The following is a 20079-nucleotide window of genomic DNA, read 5'->3' as shown; positions in this document are numbered from 1 at the left end:
TACTCCTGCATGTGGCAAATGTCTGTGCATTCTGTATGATAAACTCACATGTCAGCAAGGGTTAAGTTTATGTATTGCACTGTGTATTTAGTTACCAGTGTTATGTTTATTAACCCCTTACATCCTGAAGGCATTTTTAAAAGTGGCAAACTTAAAAATATAGGCTTATTTAAAAAAAAAAAGGTAATAATAATCAAGGTATAGGATCAATTTTCCTTTGATAGAACGCTTTTCAAATTTATTAATTTATTCAATTTATTATTCATGCTTGACAGGATGACTGTTAGAAGAAAGTACCGTAGGTTACTAAATCAAATTAGAAATCAAATTAAATCTACTCAAAGACTTCTCCCATGTTGGGAGAGTGAAAGAGCTAAACGGGGATGCTTTGCATGGAGATGTGAGGAAATAGCTGAAGACATGAAATTAAATCAAGGAGGATATATCCCGACAGTACCATTATCAGTGACACCACCTTGGTTGTTTCCTCCAGTGTCAGTAGACTTATATTTCCTGGAAAAAATGCAGGGTCAAAAAGGATTTGGAAATATTTCAGTACTGGTGGAAGATAGAATACAAAAACTATATCAAACATATGTTCAAATATATACAGATGGATCCAAGGATCCTATACAGGGAAAGCAGGTTTTGGTTTTAGTATTCCTACATTGCATGTTTCTGGTAAAAGAAGGACTTCAGATCATCTATCAGTGTATACAGTAGAGATGTTGGCAATTGTAATAGCATTACAGAAGGTAGAAGAATTACAAATTAAAAAAGTTATTTTATGTACAGACTCATGCTCTGCATTAATGTCTGCAGTCATTTACATCTATTAGCAGGCAAGATATAGTAAATGAGATCTATGAAACATTGTACAGAATTAAAAATATGAACATGCAGGTAACATTTATGTGGATTCCAGCACACAGAGGGATTAAGGGAAATGAAGATGTGGATGCATTAGCAAAACAGGCTCTGATGCAGGAGGAGGTATTGTGCGTTCCACTCAGTAAGTCTGAAGCTAAAGGAATAATCAAACAAAACATCATTAAGGAGTGGCAGAACAGTTACAGGAAACACAGGGCGACATCTATATTACTGCAAGATGTGGGTACAGGAAGGATAGCCAAAAGAAACAATAAAGAGGAGAACATCTTGACAAGGCTAAGGGTAGGACATACTAGGCTTAATACAACTTTTTGCACTTAATAAATAAACACCCTTCAGGAGTGTGCGAACATTGCCAAATAGAGGAGTCAGTCGAGCATGTAATTCTTCACTGTCAAAAATTCTCTCGAGTGCGGGAAGTATTAAGGGAGGAAAGTAGAAAGTTTGAACAGGAAGAATTAAGTCTAAAAAAGGTTTTTGATATTGAAGTAGGGAAGTTATTCTGTTATTTGAGAGAGACTGGATTGATAAATAGAATTTAGGGGTAGGAAATATTATTAGTAGGCCTATTATTACTATTATTATTTTTATTTATTTTGTTTCTTCGAGGGAAGGAAAGCTCTGGCCCACACTCCAACATAGTAGGTGGCGGTAATGCACCATAATGCTGGTTGCCACCATAGACAGTATAAGGTTGCCACCCGCCATTTAAACGTAACAAAGAAGAAGAAAGAAGATCTACCAAAGCATTCTCTGGATCTACTCAAAGAGCGCAAATGTGCTCAACTGCGGCCTCTAGTGACAGATTTCTACAGGCCCAACAAACACCAGAACGTGTTCCTCTGTCCCCCGGAAGTGACGCATTCTCTGATTGTCAACATGCAAGATGGCGACTCATCACAGACAGAACGCTGCTGGACGGAGGAAAGTCCAGGTGATCATTTACTATACTTACTTCCAATATTTCGGAACTTTAAAACTATTTATTACAGAATTCTTAATACGTTTAGCTACGTGTTTCAGGAAAGAGTCGCCCAATGTAGTGTCCACAATATTTACAAACCGAAACATTTCCGCCCTTTCAAAAATTACTGTGGTGTTACCATAGTACAGTGATGATATCTAACGCACTGACATACATTCATTTTTTGGTGTGTCCAAATACGTTTTTGGGCCACTGCACAATACAGATATATGATATTGTAATTGAATGTATTTGTTTACAGCTGTCTGCTCAATAATTAAATTCTTTAGATAAAGACATGTTTTTGTATAAGTTACAGATTTTGTATAGCCTTAAAATAAATGTTAATCTCTTAATGACTTATTTACAAGACAAACAGCTGGTTCCAGACTCTCTTTGTAATTAATTTTTCTATAACTTTAGTTGACAGGCAGTTTTGTAGACTGCAGGTAATCTCTGGTTGTCTAATAAACTAATTTTTTTTTTTTTATAATGACGAGTTTACAGGTTTCCTATGTGATTCGAGATGAGGTGGAGAAGTACAATCGTAACGGTGTGAACGCTCTTCAGCTGGATCCTGTTCTCAACAGACTCTTCACAGCCGGCCGAGATTCCATCGTCAGGATATGGAGTGTCAATCAACACAAAGTACAACCAGCATTCTCATGATTTATGAATATTAATGCACTTGGTCTTGTTATCTCACTTGTTTTGCTACTATGTGACCATATCTTCCATTTTCACCATCAAAATCATTATTTTTTCCCCGTATTGTCTCTTTATGGTTAAATGTTTATATTTCCAGCTTTATATGCTACTGTACTGACAGCTGTTTACTATTACAGCAGGATCCTTACATCGCTTCGATGGAGCATCACACTGACTGGGTCAATGACATCATCCTCTGTTGTAATGGAAAAACATGTACGTCTCCTCTAAGCACATCAAAAGCTTTTTTACAGGACACGTCATTCTTAAAATCTCAACAAATATATTCTAATTATTAGACAGTTTCAGTGGATTGTTTTGTGTTGTAGTGATATCAGCCTCCTCGGACACCACTGTGAAAGTCTGGAATGCACACAAGGGATTCTGCATGTCCACGTTACGGACGCATAAGGTATGTTACATATTTTGTAGACCTAAGCATGAAAAACTTCTGCAAAGTTACAAAGCACAAAGGCACTCCATAGGGAGTCATTCTCTATATCAGTGCGCACTGTTTCTGAACTCCCTGAAAGCAGAACATCATAATATTCCTCATTTAAATAATTCCTACCCAAGGCATATGTGGAAAAGGGGCGTGGCCTGGTTGAGTTGCATTAGTAGTGTGTTGAAGCTCACAGTTATGGTTAGAGGCTCGACATTTCCTCAAACACGCTCGATGCAGTTGACCCAGCCGACCAATCAGAGCACATTGCGCTTTTCATAGAGACAGGAACTAAACAGAGCGTTACTGACAGACTGGGAAGAGAGGTGCTGCAACAATGTCAAATAAATATATGAAAAAAGAATGTGTTTTTTTGACATTCAAGCATGAAAACCTATTCCAGTAGACCCCAAAAACAAAATCAAGACTTTGAAATAGGGAATAATATGGCCTCTTTAATTATGCTGACGGTAGCCAGACATTTGACTGTCTGCAAAACTCTTGTCCACTTTTGGAGCTTCCAGGATTTGCCTAGAAAACAGACTGAAGCTAATTTGTGCTAATTTTGTGTGCAAAATTACTATATATGAGTCTTACAACTGTGTTGATGGTGATGACAGTGGTTCTGATTCACACTTCAGGACTACGTCAAAGCTTTAGCATATGCGAAAGACAAGGAGCTGGTGGCATCAGCCGGGCTGGACAGGCAGATCTTCCTGTGGGACGTGAACACGCTGACGGCTCTGACTGCCTCTAATAATACAGTCACAAGTGAGAAAACCTTCTTTGTCATAACTCTTGACACAGTCTTCCTTTTTCACTGAGTTGGAGTCAAGCAGATGAATGTGAAAACCCTTTTGCACAAATGTGTTGATATTTTCCGTGACAGCTTCCTCACTGAGTGGAAACAAGGACTCCATCTACAGTCTGGCCATGAATCAGGCAGGAACCGTGATCATCTCAGGATCTACAGAAAAGGTTAGTCTTACGATGTTTTACTTTCACATTTGAAGGAAGGAAAATTTTCATTCATGTGACTGCAGGCAGGTTCAAATAGGTCACATTTCTTGTTATGGCAGGTCTTGAGGCTCTGGGATCCACGAACATGTGCAAAGCTAATGAAGCTGAAAGGCCACAGTGACAATGTCAAATCATTATTACTAAACAGAGACGGCACCCAGGTACGACTTTGAAACAATTCCAGACAATATTGCAAACTTTGAAAATATTTAAATAAATGTTTTAGCTATTCAGACTACCAAAAATTTTACAAAACCAATGACTGACTCTGCTAATGTTATCCGCCTGCTGTGTTTCTCTGTCTAGTGTCTCTCCGGAAGCTCAGACGGTACGATACGCTTGTGGTCCCTCGGCCAGCAGAGATGTATCGCCACATACCGGGTCCACGATGAGGGCGTGTGGTCCCTGCAGGCGAACGAGGCCTTCACACACATTTACTCCGGAGGACGTGACCGAAAGATCTACTGCACAGACCTGCGAAACCCTGACATACGTGTGCTCATATGTGAAGAGAAAGCTCCTGTCCTAAAGGTGAGAGCGAGCTTAAGATGCATTGTGCTTGAAAATTAAGAAATTAAATGCTACTCTTACAATTTATCTGATGATCTGTGCAGATGGAATTGGACAAATCAGCCGACCCTCCTCAAGCCATTTGGGTGTCCACAACTAAATCATTCGTGAACAAATGGGTGAGTTACACAACCACAATTCAGAGGGTTCTTTTCTTAAAGCAAAAGTTTATAAAATTCTGTCATTATTCAGCCTCAATATGAATTGAGCGTCTGTATTCATTTTTCTCAGTGAACACTTATCCTAACCCTAACAAGACAGACGAATTTCTGACAATATTCAAGAATCAACTGAAAACTCGTTTCTTCCTTGAGCACTTGTTTGCGTGAAATTTCTTGCATATGTGAGCAATGATGACAGAATTTTCATTTCAGGTTGAATTGTCACTTTAAATATACATGATATAATCAGAGATTCTGCGGGTCTTATAAAGGTCTTTAAAAATCTTAATTCACCTTTACACAAATGAAGGCCTTAAAAAGGTGTTAAATCAGAGCTGAAAATCATGAAGTCATGTCATTAAATCTGACATGCATTGCAAAAATATCTTTCTCAGTATTTTTTGTTTTCAAATACAAATATCTTAGCATCTTTAAATCAAGATACATGTACTTGAGATGGAAATGTAAAAAAGGCTTGGCAAATGTATAAAAATATATATAAATTGATTGAGTTTGTGCTTAAAACAAGAACAAATAATCTGTCAATGGCGAATGAAAATGTCCCTTTAAATGAGAACAAATATCTGTCTGTGGGGTCAGAAATTCAAATCATGAACTCACATAATTGATCAAATTTACAGAAAACAGGACTTCATATTTTATGTAATTTTGCTTCTGCAGTAAATGCATCTTGTATTTACTGTATTTAGACATTTGCACTGGAAAACAAGACAAAAATACTGAGGAAAATTAATTTTTTTGAGGTACAGAAAAAGTTACTTCCATATTCTAGTGGTTGGGAGCAGAGCTATTCAAGCTACCCTAAACCCTTCTTTTCTTTAAAGTGAATGTATTTTCAAACTCTGAAGTGTCGCTAATACTACTCATTGTCTTCCTCCCTAGACATTTACATTATGAGAACATATTGCGTTCGCTTCAAATTATTCCTTACATTTTCTTTACTTGGTCTTTTATAAAGTCTTAAATTTACCGTCAGAAAACCTTCAGAAACCCTCTATAATTAGACATTAGCTTATGCCTAAGCATATATCTGCAATCTAATTTAATTGTGTTGGATTACATCATTCAATCAGCTTGTGTGTATTTTTCTTTCTTTCTTTGTCATGATCAGTCTCTAAAGGGCATGCATAACTTCAGAACATCTGGAGACTACGACAACGACTGTATTGCACCACTGACTCCACTGTGTACACAGCCAGAGCAGGTCATCAAAGGTGAGGGACCATCAGTGTTAGCTAGAACAAGCATCTGACCTTAAAGCTGGAGGTCAGAGTGGTGTTGTTCAATGGTTGTTGTTTGTGATAGACACCAAACCCCAGTTTTTCCAGGGAAATTGTATAAGGAACATGTATCAAGTGTACTGTCAGTTGCTTTGGATAAAACATCTACTGTTTTTTAATCTATAGTTGATTGAAACTTGTATTGAACCGAGTTTAATTTAATTTCAGGGGGCACCAGCATCGTTCAGTGTCATATTCTCAATGACAAGAGGCACATACTCACTAAAGACAGCAATAACAGTGTGGCATTCTGGGATATCCTTAAGGTAAGTGCAGATCATGAGAAGCTTTTGTGGCATCTTTTGGCCAACCGATATGTAATCCTGCTCTGTGTTTTTTAGGCATGTAAGGGGGAAGACCTGGGTAAAGTGGACTTTGATGAGGAAATCAAAAAGAGGTTCAAGATGGTCTATGTGCCGAACTGGTTTTCTGTAGATCTCAAAACAGGGGTGAGTATTAGAGGTAATGCATTAGCACCATGTTTTTCAAGTAAAATATGGGCGAAGATGCATGTTAATGAGTGTTGAATATGTTTTTGCTGTTTTTCAGATGCTGACTATCACGCTGGATGAAAGTGATTCGTTTGCGGCGTGGGTGGCAGCTAAAGACGCTGGTTTTACAAGTCCAGACGGCTCTGACCCGAAGTGTAAAGTTGTCTTAATCCATAGTGTTGAAAATGCATATGCTGCAAAAATTCCCCTCTTAATAGAGGCTAAACTATGAAAACTTGTTTCCACCGTGGAGTAAAAAATAAATGACTTTTTTCCTCACAACTCGGACTTTTTTTCTCCCAATTGTGAGTTATATATATAGTCATTTTGACCTTTTCTCAAAATTGTGAGTTTATATCTCAAATTTATTTCTCAGAATTGTGAGATACAAACTCGAAATTGCGGGAAAATAAGTCTGAATTGTGAGATAAAAAGTTGCAATTACCTTTTGTATTTTTGAATCCACGACAAAAACAAGCAAAAATACTAGACTCTTTGTTTGCTGTCGATGTATTATTATTTTTTTTGAGTAACTGAAAAATGTATTTATTTTTTGTTTTATTATTACTATTAATGGCCAGGCACCTGTTGTAATCGTTAGTGTTCTTCTTCTGCTCTTGAGTCTATGGCCGCCCATAGAAACGCTTACGGGAAAGTTATAAAATTTGGTACACAGATAAAGCAAAGTCTGAGCTGTTACCATAGCAAATTTGGAATCTATACCCCTTTAGCGCCACCAACTGTCCAAATTTGCACTCATATCTATGCTAATAATTTTTTATCTGCTATTTTTGCTTAGAACTTGTGAACGGTTTGGCCAAAAATCACAAAACGAGTCTCTTTAGATTCAGTAAATTTTTCATTACATTTCCCATATCGGCCATTTTGGGTGTCGACCATTTAGGCATTGGCGTACAATTACTGAATACTGTAATTGACATTGGCACCATGTTAAGGTACTCAATAGGTTTTGAGAGTGCCACCTTGTGGTCAAAAATAATAATGAAAAATTCTTTTTTTTTTTATCTAGATAGAAATATGGAAGCTTGTTTCCGCCACAGAATGAAAAATAAAAAAGGTAATTGTGACTTTTTGTCTCACAATTCTGAATTTTTTTCTCACAATTGCGAGTTTACATCTCGCAATTCTGACTATTTCTCAGAATTGCGAGATATAAAGTCAAAATTTGCGTGATGTAAAATCGCAATTGCGTTATAAAGTCAGAATTGCGTGATTATAAAGTCGCAATTGCGTGTTGTAAAGTCAGAATTGATTGATATAAAGTCGCAATTGCGTGATATAAAGTTGAAATTGCGTGATATAAAGTCAGAATTGCGTGATATAAAGTCAGAATTGCGTGATATAAAGTTGAAATTGCATGTTGTAAAGTCAGAATTGTGAGATATAAAGTCAGAATTGCGTGATTATAAAGTCGCAATTGCGTGTTGTAAAGTCAGAATTGATTGATATAAAGTCGCAATTGCGTGATATAAAGTTGAAATTGCGTGATATAAAGTTGAAATTGCGTGATATAAAGTTGAAATTGCGTGTTGTAAAGTCAGAATTGTGAGATATAAAGTCAGAATTGCGTGATTATAAAGTCGCAATTGCGTGTTGTAAAGTCAGAATTGATTGATATAAAGTCGCAATTGCGTGATATAAAGTCAGAATTGCGTGATATAAAGTTGAAATTGCGTGTTGTAAAGTCAGAATTGTGAGATATAAACTATTCTGAGGGGAAAAAAGTTAGTCTTTTTTTCCCCTTAGAATTGGCCTGATAACTCGCAATTGGGAGTTTATATCTCACAATTCTAAGAAAAGATGTCAGAATTTCGAGACATAAACTCGCGAGTTTACATCTTGCAATTCTGACTTTATAACACATAATTGCAAGATGTAAACTCGCAATTGTGAGAAAAAAAGTCAGAATTGTGAGATAAAAAGTCGCAATTCTGTCTTTTTTTCTCGCAATTGCGACTATATTTCTCATAATTGCGACTTTATATCTCGCAATTGCGACTTTATTTCTCAGAATTGCGACGTTATATCTCGCAATTGGGACTTTATTTCTCACAATTCTGACTTCATATCTCGCAATTGTGAGATAAAAAGTCGCAATTTAAAAAAAAAAATTTTTTATTCAGTGGCGGAAACAAGCTTCCATATAGAAATGCTTTCAATTTAGCAACTCTTTAAAATGCTTTAAGAATATAGTTTTGAAAAACAAGACAATTATACAGATACACAACAGGATTTTAGAAGTCTATGTTTTTTTTGTTTGTCAAATTTACAACATTAACTCAACAGTGGGAATTATATAACATAACTATTCTTTGGGTTTCTTCATATGTTCCAGTGAATCTTGGTGGGCTGCTCCTGCAGGCCCTGTTGGAGTTCTGGCCCAGAACTCACATAAACCCAATGGAAGAGGAGGAAAATGAGCTCAACCATGGTAGGCGCTTTTGTAAAAAACAGGGATAAAAATAAGATTTTTATTATATAGGAGGAATTATTTTCTCGTAATACTTTTTAGTACTGAATAAAATTTACCTTGACTCTTATCTGCCATCTTGGATGAAAATGATTTTGCAATGCATAGATAGCCTTATCCGCAAAGGATGCATGCAATTATTTTTGCGTTTATGCAAAACTTAGTTCTGAAGTAATTTCCGGAATTGCATAGTTATAAAACATCTGATATTCTGCAACATGTAAATATGCACTTGGTTTCTGACTTCATTATTTTCTGTTTGTCTGCAGTAAATGGTGATCAGGAGAGCCGAATTCAAAAGGGCAACGGCTACTTCCAGGTTCCCCCGCACACTCCTGTCATCTTTGGTGAAGCAGGCGGAAGAACGTTGTTTAGGTCCGAATGATGAAGACATTAAACTCACCATCCTTCCTGGATCTTGTCTTCATTATAAGCCATATTTCCTTCCAATTCCAGGTTATTATGCCGTGATTCTGGGGGAGAGACCGAGTCTATGTTACTGAATGAAACTGTACCTCAATGGGTTATTGATATCACTGTAGATGTAAGTGTTTAAAATCCCACAATCATCCCATTATGTGTCCACCATATGGATAATGTTATATAATATATGAACTGCTTTCTTTCCTGCTTCAGAAAAACATGCCAAAATTCAACAAGATCCCGTTCTACCTCCAACCTCATTCATCATCTGGGGCCAAAACACTCAAAAAGTATGTAGTCCATGAACATTTTTTTTTAAGAATCATTATCCTTGGTCTAATTTTTGATTGCATATTTTAGACATCTCGTAAGATAAATGTATTTGAATTGTCAAAGTGATACTATTTGAGATATTTGCAACATTTTGGAGATTATTCATCACGGCCTGTTGTTTTCAGGGACCGTCTGTCTGCGAGTGACATGCTGCAGGTGCGCAAGGTGATGGAACACGTCTATGAGAAGATCATCAACCTTGACACGGAGTCACAGACCACCAGCTCCTCAGCCAATGACAAGCCGGGAGAGCTGGAGAAAGAGGAAGACGTGGCAGTGATGGCCGAAGAGAAGATTGAGCTCATGTGTTTAGATCAGGTTAGACCTTCTTTACTGCGTCCAGACAATAAAACACTCTCATTGCTCCAATGTACTCATTATTTGCTCTTCAACATTTCATTTTTCCCAGATGCTGAAACAAATTTAAATGAGGTGACCGTTATTTAGTTTTGATTTGTTTTTTGCTAAACAACTGGGTGTTACATTGACACCGTGAAGCTTTGTCGGTGGAGTCCAGTAGGACTGCTTTTGTGACATCAATAACCCTTAATATCAATATTACAAGTGTGAAACATTGATTAACCCAGGTGTAAAATTGGCCATAACCCCAGTTAAACAAGTGTGAAAAGCCAGTAACAGATATTAAAACTTAAGTAAATCATTCACTACCCCACAGTTTTGGTTACTATCCCCTGCTTTAACATTATTTTCATCCTTATATTGCATTAATGCTCGACTGCACTGAATTTGATTGAAATTTCAGGCAAGATTGTATCGTTTGCATTGTGTTCCTAAAGGCCCATTCACATCAAGGACGATAAGCACAATGATAAAAATAAAATTTTAAAAATCATTCTAAATTTAAAAGAATAGCTAAGTTCACACCACGACTATATTGATAACGACAGAAACAATATCATCGTAATCAATTTCAAAGCAATTTATTTTCTAGCTGATAAACAATAAAAACATTGACAGCCAATCAGAATCCGTTCTGCTTTAAAGAGGCAGGAGACAAAACTGCAGTGCATGCTTCTAATAAACAGACCATTGCTGTGAATGCTAATATAGTTATCGTTCGTTGTGTGAACGGCCTTAAAGGGGTGGTTCAGGATTTTGGACATCGGGCCTAACATTTCCAAGTTAGCCTGGGTGTTATTTATCAGTGGAGACAGTTTTCAAAAATGTTCATCCAGTCGTTCCAGTTGCATAGTTCGCCGGTGCTAGGCTAGTGCAAGTCAACGGTAACTGCTAGCCTGCCATTAAAAACAGTTTTACCCACCCCACAGTACACCAGAGGCAAATAAATTATAACGCCAGACTATCGATGTAAATGTCTGTTAAGAGAATAATGTTAGAAATCAAAGTACTCTTGCATCTCAATGATCGCATTACATTTACAGGAACTAGTTTCTCAGCAGCGGCGGGATTTTACTTTGCTCCGGTTAGTAGTCCTGCGCCGAAAAGTAAACACAGAACCGAAGTGCACTACAGTCGGGACTACCTGCACCACCTCTCTCTACCTCTCTCTCTCACTACCTCTCACTACCTCTCTCTCTCTCACTACCTCTCTCTCTCACTACCTCTCTCTCTCACTATCAATTCAATTCAAATAGCTTTATTGGCATGGTGAAAGAAATCTTTACATTGCCAAAGCACTCATAACACTATACAATACAAACAAATAAATAAAAATTATAAATAAAAATTAAAATAAATTAATAATAATAATAATAAAAATCTTCAATCTTCTAGTATTTATCTCGGTGTCTCTAGGCGTACAGTTGGTAGCTCTGTCCTGCCGGAGGCTCTTTCTTCGTGACAGGACCTCACATATCTGGCTGCCAGGTTTGAGCTCGCTGGGCTTTCTCCTAGCAGGAGTGGGAGTTTGTCCATATTCGATTTTTGGGGGAAGTCCTTCTGGTAGGTTGTGAAAAGGGGATAGAAAGTGTCCCGAATGTTTTTATATTTGGGGCAGGATGTCAAGAAGTGTAGTTCTGTTTCCATCTGATTCTCTGTGCAGTGAGGGCACAGTCGCTCTTCCCTCGGCAGCCAGGTCTGCCTGTGTCGGCCTGTCTCTATGGCCAGACTGTGTTCACTGAGTCTGAACATGCTCAGGACTTTCCTCAGTTTAGGGTCGCTCACTGTACTCAGGTATCCTGCCAATTCATATGTTCTGTTTAGGGCCAAATAGCATTCCAATTTACTCTGTTTGGCTGTCGCGTCTGTCCAATGTTTGACGCATTTTTCTTTTTGTGTTTTAATAATTTGGTTTGGTCTGGCTATGTCTTTATTGTCAGTTTGTGACGTCAGCTCTGAGACCAATCGGCCGAGGGCGTTCTTCTCTGGCTTCAGCTCTTGGTAGGACAGGGCTTTGTGATGGAGGGTCTGTTCATCGCTATTTTTTAAGTGGGCATGGAATTTAATGGCTCTTTTTTGAATAGTTATTAAAAGGGGGTATAAACCTAATTCTGCTCTACAGGCATTATTTGGGGTTTTGCGCTGAACTCGTAGCAGGATTTTGCACAGCTCGGTCTGCAGAGGCTCCATTGGGTGTTTGTCCCATCTAGTGAACTCTTGGTCTGAGAGTGGACCCCAGACTTCACACCCGTACAGCGCGATGGGCTCTATTACTGTTTTTATTATTTTTAGCCAGATTCTAATTGGGATGTCAATTTGGATATTTCTCTTAATAGCATAAAAAGCTCTCCGTGCCTTGTCTCTCAAGTCGTTTACAGCTTTATTTAAATTTCCTGTGTTGCTGATATTTATGCCAAGGTAAGTGTAGTCCTGCGTGTGTTCGAGGAGCATGTTGTTCAATTTAAAACTATGATGTTGGTCTTGGCGGCTGGGTCTTTTTTGGAAAATCATTATTTTTGTCTTTTTGGGGTTAACTGACAGGGCCCATGACTGACAGAATCTGTGCAGGAGGTCTAGATGCTGCTGTAGACCCTCTTTAGTGGGAGACAGCAGCACCAGATCATCAGCGAACAGAAGGCATCTGACTTCAGTGTCCAGTAGAGTAAGGCCAGGTGCTGCAGACTGATCCAGAGCCCTCGCTAGCTCATTTATGTAGATGTTGAAGAGCGTGGGACTTAAGCTGCAGCCCTGTCTCACTCCACGACTCTGAGGGAGGAATTCCGTGTGCTTGTTACCAATTTTAACTGCAAATTTGTTGTTTGTGTACATAGATTTGATGATGTCATATGTTTTTCCTCCAATGCCGCACTGGATTAATTGAAGAAAAAGACCTTCATGCCAAATGGAGTCAAATGCTTTTTTGAAGTCAACAAAGCATGAGAAAATTTTACTTTTGTTTTGGTTGATTTGCTTATCGACTAAGGTATGGAGAGTGTATATGTGGTCTGATGTGCGATATTTTGGTTGGAAGCCAATTTGACACTTGTTTAGAACATTTCTGTCTCTGAGAAAATGGGCTAGTCTGCCGTTTAGGATGTTGCAGAAAAGTTTGCCTAGGTTGCTGTTTACACATACCACTGTAGTTATTAGGGTCAAATCTGTCTCCGTTTTTATGGATTGGGGTAATAAGACCTTTGTTCCAAATGCTGGGGAATATACCTAAACTCAGGATGATATTGAAGAGCTTTAGAATGGCTAATTTGAATTTGTGCTCTGTGTATTTAATCATTTCATTTAGGATGCCATCGATACCACAGGCTTTTTGCAATTTCAGGGTTTGTATTTTGTCTAATAGTTCGGTTAGTGTAATTGGGGAGTCTAAGGGGTTCTGGTAGTCTTTGATGGTTGATTCTAAAACCCTTAGTTTGTCATAGGGCGTTTTGTTCCTGATTTCTGTTTATATCACTAAAGAGGTTGGAGAAGTGGTTTACCCAAACATCTCCATTCTGGATAGCTAGTTCTGGATGGTAGGGTTTGTTAAGTGTGTTCCAATGTTTCCAGAACTTGTCGGATTCTAAGGATTCTTCAATTTCCCTGAGTTGACTTTTTGTGTTTTGTTCTTTTTTCTTTCTTAAAGTATTCCTATATTGTTTCAGTTTTTCGTGATAGAGATGACGGATGTTCTCATTGTCAGCATCTCTGTGTTTCTGGTTGGATAGGATTCTTAATTCTTTCCTAAGTTTTTTGCAGTCATTGTCAAACCATTTCTCAGTGGCACTGGCATGTGGTCTTTTTGGTTTTCTTTTTGTGATTTTTAAGTTGGATAATGTTGCTGATACCTCAAATATTCTGTTCAGCTTGTCTACTGCTAGGTTTGTACCTTCACTATTGTGCAGGAAAGGAGTGGCAAGGAATTGATCTAATAGGGCTTGAATTTTCGGTTGACTAATTGTACTTAGATATGTATCTTTACTGTTTTGTTTCCATCTATACATGTTTCTAAGTGAGTGGAGCTGGGTTTGTTTAGATGCTTCTTGGTTGGGCATTGCTCTGTTTAAGTAGAGGGTTATTTTACTGTGGTCTGACAGGGGGTTTAGTGGGCTGACTGTGAACGCTCTGAGGGAGTTTGGGTTAAGGTCTGTCAGAAAATAGTCGACTGTACTGCTACCGAAAGATGAGCTGTAGGTGTATCTGCCGTAGGAGTCTCCTCGAAGCCTGCCGTTGACTAGGAACAGACCTAGTGTGCGACACAGATGAAGAAGATGTGTTCCGCTTTTGTTTGTTGTTTTATCATAATTGTGTCTCTGTGCTTGTATCGGTGTGGGGAGGACGTCTCCTCCAGGCAGGTGTTTGTCCCCCTGAGAGTTCAGTGTGTCCAGTTCTTCACCTGTTCTGGCATTCAGGTCTCCACAGAGCAGCACACTTCCCTGTGACTGGAAGTAATTAATGTCTACTTCAAGAATGGAGAAACTGTCTTCATTAAAATATGGAGACTCTGCTGGAGGGATATAAGTGGCACACAGCAGGATGTTTTTCTCTGTTGCGGTGACTGTCTTATTAATTTCTAACCATGTGTAGAATTGTCCTGTTTTAGCTACTTTGATGGCATGGGCAAGCTTTGATCTGTACCAGATAAGCATTCCTCCTGAGTATCTTCCTTGTGTCACTCCAGGCAGTTTAATGGATGGGATGATGAGTTCTCTGTAGCCTTTGGGGCAGCCGGTGGGTCCATCTCCTCTGCTCCATGTCTCCTGCAGGATGATGATGTCTGAGTTTTTGATTTCTGAGTTGAAATCTGGGTTTCTGCTTTTGAGGCCAAAGGTAGATGATCGCAGGCCTTGAATGTTCCAACATGAAATCTGTGATTTCTGAGATCTCTCTCTCACTACCTCTCTCTCTCACTACCTCTCTCTCTCTCACTACCTCTCTCTCTCACTACCTCTCTCTCTCTCACTACCTCTCTCTCTCACTACCTCTCTCTCTCACTACCTCTCTCTCTCTCACTACCTCTCTCTCTCACTACCTCTCTCTCTCACTACCTCTCTCTCTCACTACCTCTCTCTCTCACTACCTCTCTCTCTCACTACCTCTCTCTCTCTCACTACCTCTCTCTCTCACTACCTCTCTCTCTCTCACTACCTCTCAATTCAATTCAATTCAGCTTTATTGGCATGAATGTGTACAATAGCACAATATTGCCAAAGCAATAGACATATACAAACATATAGATAAATAAAAGTGAACAATAAAAAATAAAATAAAACAATTACTAAAATATCAAACAATCAAAATAATAATTATTTGAAAATTTGTACAATTATTTATCCATCTGAGGTTCCACTGGTTGTCCTCATTTCATGGCATGAGGAGACATATTTTGCAGCAATTATCTCACATTTGGGCATTTCTCCTAGTAAATATGGGATTTTCTGTGTGTCTGATATGGATTTGAATTCAGGGTATATTTGGGAAATGTTTGGGAAGTGTTTTTGTCTTAGTGTATTATATTTGGGGCATGAGGTTAGAAAGTGCAGCTCTGTCTCGACCTGTCCCCGGTCACACTGGGAGCAGAGTCTCTCCTCTTGTGGGAGCCAGCTCTGTCTGTGCCGACCCGTCTCTATGGCCAGGCTGTGTTCACTTAGTCTGTACGTTGTCAACATTTTTCTTAGTTTAGGACATTTTATTGTACTCAGGTAATTTGCCAGTGTGAATTCTCTTTTTAGGGTCAGATAAAGTTGTAATTTACTTTGTGTTTTGGTCGTTTCTTTCCAGTATTCAATATATTTTTCTTTCTGCTTGTTGATAATTTGGTTTGGTCTTGTGTTGGCGTTGCTGTCCTGAGGCTGTTGGGGACTGGTTACTGCAGAGAGCCTCAGCACCAGCTGGCTGAGGGGACTCTGTTCTGCTTTCAGCTCCTGGTGTGTTAGGGCTTTGTGATGATATCTGGGGGTTAACTGATTTTAAGTGATTGTAAAATTTAATTGATCTTTTCTGTATCTTTAGTAAGAGGGGGTATTGGCCGAGCTCTGCTCTGCACAGGTTATTCGGGGTTTTTCTCTGCACCTGTAGGATGCTCTTACAGAACTCAGTATGGAAAGATTCTATGATTGTTTTGTCCCATTTGTCAAATTCATTATTAAGTTTTGGCCCCCAAATTTCACTACCATATAGAATTATTGGTTCTAGTACAAATTGGAAAATTTTAAGCCAGATTTCAATTGGAATATAGATTTTAATGTTTCTTTTTATTGCATAGAAAGCTCTCCTTGCTTTGTCCCTCAGATCTTTCACAGCCATGTTGAGGTTGCCTGTGTATGTAATGTTGAGGCCAAGGTAAGTGTAGTTTTTTGTGTGTTGTAATTTAGTGGTGTCCAAATAGAAATTGTGTGTAACCTGATTTCTGTATTGTTTCTGAAAGATCATTATCTTAGTCTTTACTGTGTTGACTGTCAGGGCCCAGCTCTGGCAGAATCTCTGCAGGAGGTTAAGGTGCTGCTGCAGACCTTCTCTAGTAGGTGAGAGTAACACTTATTCATCTGCATACAGCAGACCTCTGATCTCGGTGTTGTTCAGGGTGAGGCCAGGTGCCGTGGAACTCTCTAATTGCTTTGCTAATTCATTGATATATAGATTGAAGAGAATTGGACTGAGATTGCATCCCTGTTTCACTCCCCGGCCCTGGGAGAAGAACGCTGTTTGTTTGTTTCCAATCTTTATGGCACATTCACTTTTTGTATACATGTTCTTAATCAAATCATATGTTTTTCCTCCAATGCCACTTTCAAGTAGTCTGTAGAAGAGGCCCTCGTGCCAGATGGAAGATCAATAACTCTCTCTCTCTCTCTCTCTCTCTCTCTCTCTCTCTCTCTCTCTCTCTCTCTCTCTCTCACACTACCTCTCTCTACCCCTCTCTCTCTCTCTCTCTACCTCTCTCTCTCTCACACTACCTCTCTCTCACTACCTCTCTCTACCCCTCTCTCTCTCTCTCTCTACCTCTCTCTCTCTCTCTCACTACCTCCCTCTACCTCTCTCTCACACTACCTCTCTCTACCCCTCTCTCTCTCTCTCTCTCTCACTACCTCTCTCTACCTCTCTCTCTCTCTCTCTACCTCTCTCTCTCACTACCTCTCTCTCTCTCTCTCACTACCTCTCTCTACCTCTCTCACTACCTCTCTGGGTTGCCTAGGTAACTACATATCACTCCGCCGCTGCTGTAGAGTGCGCTATTAAATACAGGGAACAAAGTATAACTATTGCAATGCGATGAAAGGGTACTTTGATTTCTAACATTATTCTCTCAACAGACATTTACATCGATAGTCTGGCGTTATAATTGATTTGCCTCTGGTGTACTGTGGGGTGGGTAAAACTGTTTTTAATGGCAGGCTAGGAGTTACCGTTGACTCGCGCTAGCCTAGCACCGGCGAACTATGCAACTGGAACGACTGGATGAACATTTTTGGAAAACTGTCTCCACTGATAAATAACACCCAGGCTAACTTGGAAATGAGACCCGATGTCCAAAATCCTGAACCACCCCTTTAAATGTTAGAAATTGTTAAATGCTTTTTGTAGACTGTTGTTAAAAAAAGCTTGCTGTCTTTCGTAGGTTTTGGATCCAAACATGGACCTCAGGACTGTTAAGCATTTTATCTGGAAGAGCGGAGGAGACCTGACCATTCATTATAAACAGAAATCCACGTGAGCCCCCCCGACCCCGCATCGCTTTGACTTCCAGAAGAAGCTTCCCAGAATGCCCTGCTCTTCTCAGGTCTGATAGTCACCCAGGAGGAATGTTTTTTTTCTTCTTCTCATTCTCTTTGCACTGGCTGAAGTGACATAGCCAGCAGAAAGATCTGACCGACAGTTGAAGGTTAAAGACTAAAGATCGACTGCAGAATGACAGTTGTTGCGACGTGCTGTAATCAAGGACTTTGTCATTTTTCTGCCTTTATTTCATTTTTGTTTTGTATATTTATTACTGTTGTGTTTAGCGGCGTGTCCCGTCCAGCATGAGGATGATGATGATGACGATGATGCACACGAGTACTTCCATTTTCAAACATTCCAGACACTTTTCAACTAGACCACAACTGAAATCAGCTGCTCTTTGAAGCTCAAATGTTTCCGATTTGCTTTTCCCACAAATAAAGTACAACAACTATTTTCTAGGTTTAATATGTTTTTGTAATTTATTTGAAGCTTCTTTTTTTTTTGTATCAAGCACATTTTGCAATCAGAAATCGAAAGTCCAATGAGGAAGTCTAATAAGGATCTCGAAACTCTTTCAGCAATGCAGTCAATCAAATAAACAAACAAACAAAAAACAGTTCCTGGTTTTAATTCATAGAGTAGATGCAATTTTCCTGCAAAAGAATGTCTCATCCGAATGTGTTTGTTCATTTGTGTGGATCGGAGCACATGACAGTGTTTGCATCATCTCCACAGCTTCTGGGAAATATGGCCCTGCCCTTGTCAGCTGTTACATTAGGACTGACTTTTCTTTTGAATAAAAGTTGAAACAGTTTTTTCACTCTTGGTGTCTGAACGTGATTAATAAATATTTGTAAATGTTTCATTCACTTTTGAGGAAGGAATCCAGGATTTCATGAGTGACATATTGATCATATTTCATACCTCAAATGCTAACACTACAATGAGGTTCCACTTGTCATTAATGTTTTAGATATGAATTTTTACATTAACTGATGTTAATGTGTTCAACATTATTGTTCACTGTTAGTTCATGATACCTAATACTTCAATTAGTTATAAATCAAGTCAATAAATCAACCTTTATAGTAAAGCTTTAACAGAAAAAATATTTGGCATAAAAAAAACAAAGACTTGTTTTGCTCCAGTATATGCACCCATAATTGCGTAAAACAATGTTAAAGAATAAAACAAGTACAAAGCAAACACCATTTTACAGAATTTGTAAAACAATATATATTGTGAAAAGCACTTTACAAATAAATGTGAATTGACTTGAATTTAAGACGCGTGTCAGGATGATTGTATTTTATTTATTACACTAACAAAATTGGGATGGACATGATTAAGAACTCAATGCAAAAAGGGTTTAAAAAAAGTAAGCTTAATTTTCAAAATAAGTGATTTCAAGTTATGTCAAGTTCATGTGTGGATTCAGCTGCGGAAACAAATTCCATAAAGCAGGCACCATTTTTTTATTTAACTGAATTACACAAGTACACATTAAGACAAAAGTAAACTGCATTTAGGCTAGAAGCAACATTGAACATTCCTCCTTGTGGCGGTATGCTTCTCAATCAGTGATATGTGCATTACATTTATGTTTTCATGATCTGCTCCAATCAGTGCTTTCTCATCACATGTATGATCTCCTCATAAAGAACACAGAAAGGAAAGGATGATCAGATTTATAAAAAAAAAAAAAAAATCCACAAACTTTCAAAGAAAACTTAGATTTTGCTCCAAAGCATGTATGAATGCCTACAGAGCTCACCCAGTTGTCCCAGAACTACAACATGTCAACAGAGTAACACATATTACATACATGTTTTGCAATGCACCAGCCTGTATGAACAATGACCGAAATCACTGGTTCATTTGTCTGAAATTTGTATTTGAATTTTTTGTGCAGATGCATTGCACTAAAGCACAACTCACTGTATTAGTCACATACTAAATACCAACTGATTTACAACATGTTAAAACACAGTAGTCCACAGGAATCCTCCCTTTCTGTTAAAGGTAACACTTTATTGTAAGGTGAAATAGTTACACATACTTCTTACATATAGTAGTAAAATAAAATATGCATAATTATAAGTAACTAACCCTAAAACAAACCTTAACCCTAAGTGTAACTCTATAGTAAGTACATGTAGCTATTTAATATTACTCAGTACTTATTTGAGTAAGTACAATGTAACTACATAA

The 20079-nt window shown here is 38.4% G+C and overlaps 1 protein-coding gene across 2 annotated transcripts; it reads left to right on the top strand.

Annotated features, from left to right (window-relative positions):
• Positions 1-1720: 1720 nt before the first annotated feature.
• Positions 1721-18333, top strand: wdr48b (WD repeat domain 48b). 2 transcript variants are annotated; one of them, XM_056253441.1, is made up of 19 exons: positions 1721-1825; positions 2363-2503; positions 2704-2779; positions 2893-2975; positions 3647-3776; positions 3895-3983; positions 4085-4186; positions 4332-4556; positions 4640-4714; positions 5889-5991; positions 6226-6323; positions 6399-6506; positions 6607-6703; positions 8905-9000; positions 9309-9414; positions 9496-9583; positions 9676-9752; positions 9921-10113; positions 17765-18333. In XM_056253441.1, exons 1-19 carry the CDS (start codon positions 1778-1780, stop codon positions 17858-17860), a joined length of 2031 nt encoding a protein of 676 aa, XP_056109416.1. In that variant the 5' UTR covers positions 1721-1777; the 3' UTR covers positions 17861-18333. The 2 variants fall into 2 exon arrangements, with proteins under 2 accessions (XP_056109416.1, XP_056109415.1); XM_056253440.1 differs by having other exon boundaries at positions 2701-2779.
• Positions 18334-20079: the final 1746 nt, after the last annotated feature.

Source organism: Rhinichthys klamathensis, unplaced genomic scaffold (genome assembly GCF_029890125.1).
Source record: "Rhinichthys klamathensis goyatoka isolate OS25496 unplaced genomic scaffold, OSU_Roscu_1.1 h1tg000105l_1, whole genome shotgun sequence".
Classification (NCBI taxonomy): domain Eukaryota; kingdom Metazoa; phylum Chordata; class Actinopteri; order Cypriniformes; family Leuciscidae; genus Rhinichthys; species Rhinichthys klamathensis.
This window is presented reverse-complemented; position numbering and strand designations above follow the sequence as displayed.